Source organism: Sorex fumeus, unplaced genomic scaffold, assembly GCF_029834395.1.
Source record: "Sorex fumeus unplaced genomic scaffold, SorFum_2.1 ptg000024l, whole genome shotgun sequence".
NCBI classification, from domain to species: Eukaryota; Metazoa; Chordata; class Mammalia; order Eulipotyphla; family Soricidae; genus Sorex; species Sorex fumeus.
Window position 1 is genome coordinate 19,544,368 of NW_026606081.1, and position 5,365 is coordinate 19,549,732.

A 5,365-nucleotide genomic window follows, 5' to 3' on the forward strand; every position below is an offset into this window, starting at 1 on the left:
TTAGCAAAGTTTGGGGAGTCACGGACCTTTAAAGATGTCAGATATCTTCTTTTAGAAGGAAGAGAATAGTTAGCATTGATGATGGGGATTTCTCTTTCAATCCTCACAACACCCTGTGGGCTGCTGAGGGGCCTTGGGTGTTGCTCTCTGCATCCTGTTACAAAATCAGCCATTTTTCCTCCCGGGTCATAGTTCAGGAAATGAGTGAAGCCAGCTAAGAATACAAATGTCCTAAGAAGAGCTCTGGATCAATGGTCTATACTGAATAAAGGGAGAAAACTGGCTGGCGAAACTGGTTTTAAATATTCAGCATCCCCAACCACAAGTAAACAGGGTCAGAGCATTTCCTACAGGACAGGAAGGCAAGAAAACATGCATTTGCTCTCGTGTTCTCATAGTCAGAGGGGATGACAGTGCAATGAAGCAGCCCAGACTATACCTGGCAGGTGCCACCTCCATCGGGAGGGGCGTGCAGCTAGGCGTGACCACGGGGCGGGGGGGGGGGGGGGGGGGGGGGGGGGGGTGTTGCAGCTGGGAGTGACTGTCAGAAGGGGGTGCAGCCACAAGTGACTGAATCTGCAGCTTTAGATCTGGTCGAGCGCCTCCCGTGCACGGGTGCTGGTGAGATGCCCTTTGCCCTCTCAGCTGAGTTAGGGGTCCATCTCCTCGGTTCCCCACAAGTCAGGCCTGCCCTTACCCTGCTCCTCCCGAGCCAGGCCCTCTCACTGCAGTGATCTCGCCGTCTCTTTACACAGGCAAAAGTCGTTTTTGGCACCAAACTCCCAACAGGCTTTCCAGACCCTTGGGTCAAAAACTTCAGGGAGCCGGGTGAGCCCACAAGAGCTGCCGCCTCTTTGTGGGTTCACTCAGCTTCCCCACCCTCGGGGGTCCTGAGGTTCTGAGTCTTACTGGAGGAAAGTGAGGTGGCGCCTTCTGGTGGGGGAGGGGGCACTCCTGGTGTGACCCTCGAAGCTCCCGGAGGACCAGGTAGGAGCTGACGGTGCCAGAGACGAGAGGTTCCGCATCCCAGAGGCCAGGCTGAGCTGACCAGGACCCTTCACAGGTCCTGACCCACAAGCCGCCAAAGCTGCCTCCTTTGGGAAGGAAGCCCCGCCCCCAGGTGGTGCTGGGAGTCCTGGGGCCCTCCCTCAGCCTCAGACCCCGCGGGATCTGAGAATACCAGAACCACCCCAGGCTGCTCCCGAGCATGTGGTGTGGGCACTGAGCGGGCTGGGGCTTGTGCCAGGCACAGCCCTTACCACTGAGCTCTCTCCACGGCCCTGACACGGCTGCTCAGAGAAAGCGGCTCTCTCCTGTTCTAGATGCTTCTCTGTGCTGCAGGCAGGAGTGGAGACTGCCTGGGGCCCACCACGGTGCTGAGTGCTACCAGGGATCAGACCTGGGCTCCCGGATGCTGTCACTGAGTGGCGCTAGTTGGCGCTAGCCCAGGTGTGCCACCCACGCAGGCTTGGGGACCCGCAGCCCTGCAGGGATGGGAGGAACAGTCACTGTCAGCGCTCCTCCATGGTTGGGGGCTGACCCCTTCCCACCCAGGGGGTCCGGGCACTTCCCTACTCAGCCAGACACAAGCTCCCTCGCTGCCCACCCAGCCCCTCCACTGGGGTGAGAGCGCCATGCCTCAGGGAGGGCCACTAAGCGTCCACTCAGGGCCCAGCCAGCTCCATCCTGAGAGCCACAGGGCACTGCCGGCTGGCTGGCTGGGGGCTGGGCAGCTGCTGGGCAGGCCTGAGAAGGAGGGACAGCTGGCGGCCAGTCCAGCTACAGCGGAGGGCAGCGCTAAGGCCAGGCAGGGAGCCCGAGCCTCAGTGGCAGGCGGGTGACCCGGCCAGCTGGGCGAGGGACAGGGCGTGGGGACAGGGCAGGAGGCCGGGGGTGAGCACAGGGACGAGGGGCCACGCAGGGCGGTAGAAGGGCAGAGGGGGACACGAGGACTGGGGATGGGGGTGATGGGGTGTGGAGGACACCAGGTGGGCCGGACGCAGGGAGAGGGGCAGGGCAGAGGGAGAGGACGGCTGCAGGCGCAGGGCTGACCACATGGGCGGGGTGGGCGGGACCGCGGCCGCGGAGAGGGCGGCGGCCCCGCAGGGCTCTGCGCTGGGCGGGCGAGCGGGCTGGTCCCGGTGACCCGGCGGCAGGTGTCGCTGCCGGCGCTATAAGAGCAGCCGCGGACACCGGCGCTGCCCCTTTCCCCGCCGGCCGCCCGCTGTCAGCTGCTCGGGTGAGTGCCAGTGACACCCCGCCTGCGCCCCCACCCTGCACCCCTCCCCCGCCTGCGCCCGCACCCTGCACCCCTGCTGAACCAGCACTTTCCCCCACGTCTGTGCCCCTGCACCCCTCCCCTGCCTGCACCAGCAGCCCCCACCCTGCCGCACCCCTGCGAGTGCCACCAGCACCCCCACCCCTGCCTGCGCCCCCAGGACCCCCTGCACTCCTGCCTGAACCTTCACCCCTACCTACGCCCCATTCCCGCACCCTGCCTGCGCCCCCAACGCCCCATTCCTACCTGCCCACCATTGCCCTGCCCCTACCTGCACCACCAGCCTCTCCCCACCCACAGCACTGGGAGCCCCGAGGACCATGGTTGCCACCAGCGGAGCCAGCAGCAAGGGCCCGGCAACTGCCACCGGCTTCCACCCAGGCAACCTGCTCACCGGTGAGTTTCTAGCATTTTCTCTCCCAGTGAGGGTGGAATTAGAGCGTACACACACACACACACACACACACACACACACACGCACACACGTGCACATGCAGGTACCTTCATCCGAAGCGTTTCTGGCCCCTTGCATAGCCAACTTGGTTTCCCTTGACTTTCAGCAGTGTGCTAGGCCTGTGTTCCCCAGCCATCCTGTCCCCACCAGCCCCAGGGACCCCTCCACCCTGCTCTGTCTCTGGTTGGCCGAGGAATCCCACCTCTTTCTTCGGTTGCTTCAGGCCTCTGCCCATGGGATCTCCCCCACAGCTCGGGGCCCTGGCTTTGTCGGGAGGGTCCCTTGCTGGGGGGCAGTGTCCCATTGACAGATATACCCGCAGCTCCCTTCTTTAAAACCAAAGTAAACTTCAGAGGCTGCACACACTCATGGCCAGATCTCCTGGCCAGAGGCAGAGTGGACAATGACCTCACCGCAGGCCAGGTCTAAACCCTCCATCTTCCCCTGTATAAAACACGAACCCTGCAATTTGTCCTGCCGCCCTTCCACTTGGTGACTGTTTTAGCCGTGTGCCATGACCTCAGCCAGTGCGTGGAGAAAGGAAGCATCATGGCCGAGGACGGGGCGTCCCCCCGCCGCCCCCCACACTGGGCTGTGGGGCTGGCTCTCAGTACTCGCAGGGTTAATCTGGAAGGTCCAGGACCAAGCCCTCTCTTTTCCTTTGAGCAAAGCTAATTTTATTTTCCTGGGACAGTTTTGCTTGACTTGGGAAATGACCCAACAGTTATAAATACCCTGGGGAAACTCCAAGGCCTTGTCCTGCAGCGATTCTGAACCAAGAGGCCGAACCTCTGGGCATCTGCACCCTGTTACCGACTTCGAAGACACACCCGACAGATACCTGGTACCGCTCACCAGGTTCACCGGAGCGCATCACTGCGACCATTCACAAACATCCTAAGTTTATCATGACACATGGAGATATTCTCAATTTGAAGGTTCTTGTCCCTCAGGCAAAAAAGAAAATCATGAGTCTTTTTATTCTCTGAGAAACAAGATTAGGAAACCCCTAAGCAATAAGGGAACCAGAAAAGAAAGCCACTCGTTATCCAAGGACCATAAATAGATTTGGACCTCTCACCTCTGGTCTATTTTTACAGGGGTCACCCTTACAGTGCCGAGGGCTCTCCCAGAGGTGTGCGGGTGGGGGTGGGGCTTGGTGCCAGGATCAAGTGGCTTGGAGCTGGAGAGAACAGGCCACGCACTCCCTAGCCCTCGGAGCCCTCTGAGTGGTGCGTGTGTGCACGTACACACCAAGCAAAGTGCTCGTACCCTGCCTTCCCTCGCTATCAAACTGCATCTCACAGCGGGGCCTCATGGCCAGAGAGTGAAGCGACCGCTCTCTTATCCGGGTAGTTCAGGCCAAGCCGGGTCAGCGGGGGCTTCCCGCTGCTGGGCGTTTGTTCTTCTTTTCTTTCCTGTTTAACCGCGATCCGTTTTCCGCAGACCTCGACTACTGGGACTACGTGGCCCCCGAGCCCAGCGAGGGGGTGTTCGAGGAGACCACTTGCCGGGGGCTGGCGCGGCTGCTGGAGAACTGCCTGTCCGCGTCCAAGCAGACCAAGCTCGGCTGCTCCAAGGTGCTGGTGCCGGAGACACTGACGCAGAGGGTGGCGAGGGACGTGCTGCGGCTGGCGGCCGGCGAGCCCTGCGGTCTGCGGGGCTGCGTCCTGCTCGTCAGCCTGGAGACGGGGGGCGGCTGCCGGGGCCTGGACCGCATCGTGTGCGACGCCAGTGTGGTGCCCACCTTCGAGCTCACGCTGGTCTTCAAGCAGGAAAGCTGCCCGTGGACGGGCCTCAGGGCCTTCTTCAGCCGCGGCCGCGCCCCCAGCCTCGGGCGGACCCTGGTGCTCAGCTCTGGCTTCCGGCTGGTGAAGAAGAAGCTTTACTCCCTGATTGAAGCGACGGTCATCGAGGAATGCTGAGAGGGACGTGCCTTAAAGGACGCAGTGCCCGGGGTCTCAGGACGTGTGTGCAGAGGCTGTCGAGTGTGTCCCCAGCAGAGCTGTCCATGTCTGATACCAGCACAGAGAGCGAAGGAGCAGCTACGGGAACGCCTTGGCCAGCCTCTGCGAGACCCCGTTCCCTGCGGCTGGACGGGGCGAGGCGGGAAGGAGCAGTCCACTGTGGCCGTGTTGGCTGCACACGTTTTCCAGGGTGTCTCGCTCCTGGGGGAGAGAACCAGGCGTGCCTCGCCGGGCTCTCCTGTGGCCTGTGTGTTTGGCTTAGGCTCGGGGTGTGTTAGTGACCCCTTCAGCGGCAGCCTTCCTTGGGCTCACCCAGACTTCCAGACGGCTGCCGGCCAAGCGCTGGCTCCTGCCCAGATCTGCAGGGTTTTACCAGGAGAGGAACCTAAGGGAGTCCCTCTGCTCTGTGCCAAGTCACCCACCCCGCCCAGGAGCCAGCAGGGACACCACAGAGAAGCCGTGAGACCTGCTTCCGAGCCACTGCGGGACTTCCTGTCTGTGCTTCGTCTCTCGCGATGCTGTCAATCCCAGTTTTTCGCTTTTAGGCATTAAACGTTCTTTTGAAACTAGAAACTGAGACTGAAGTGCTCTTCCTTGGTGACGCCCCCGCCCTGAGTCAGAGCGGAAAGCACGTCCCCAGCCAGCCCCTTCTCACCGGCTGCCTCT

General features: G+C 61.8%; 1 protein-coding gene across 1 annotated transcript; it reads left to right on the top strand.

Moving 5' to 3' along the window:
• Positions 1-2,598: 2,598 nt before the first annotated feature.
• DDIT4L (DNA damage inducible transcript 4 like) lies at positions 2,599-4,657 on the top strand. Its single transcript, XM_056114388.1, has 2 exons — positions 2,599-2,674; positions 4,179-4,657. Exons 1-2 carry the CDS (start codon positions 2,599-2,601, stop codon positions 4,655-4,657), a joined length of 555 nt encoding a protein of 184 aa, XP_055970363.1.
• Positions 4,658-5,365: the final 708 nt, after the last annotated feature.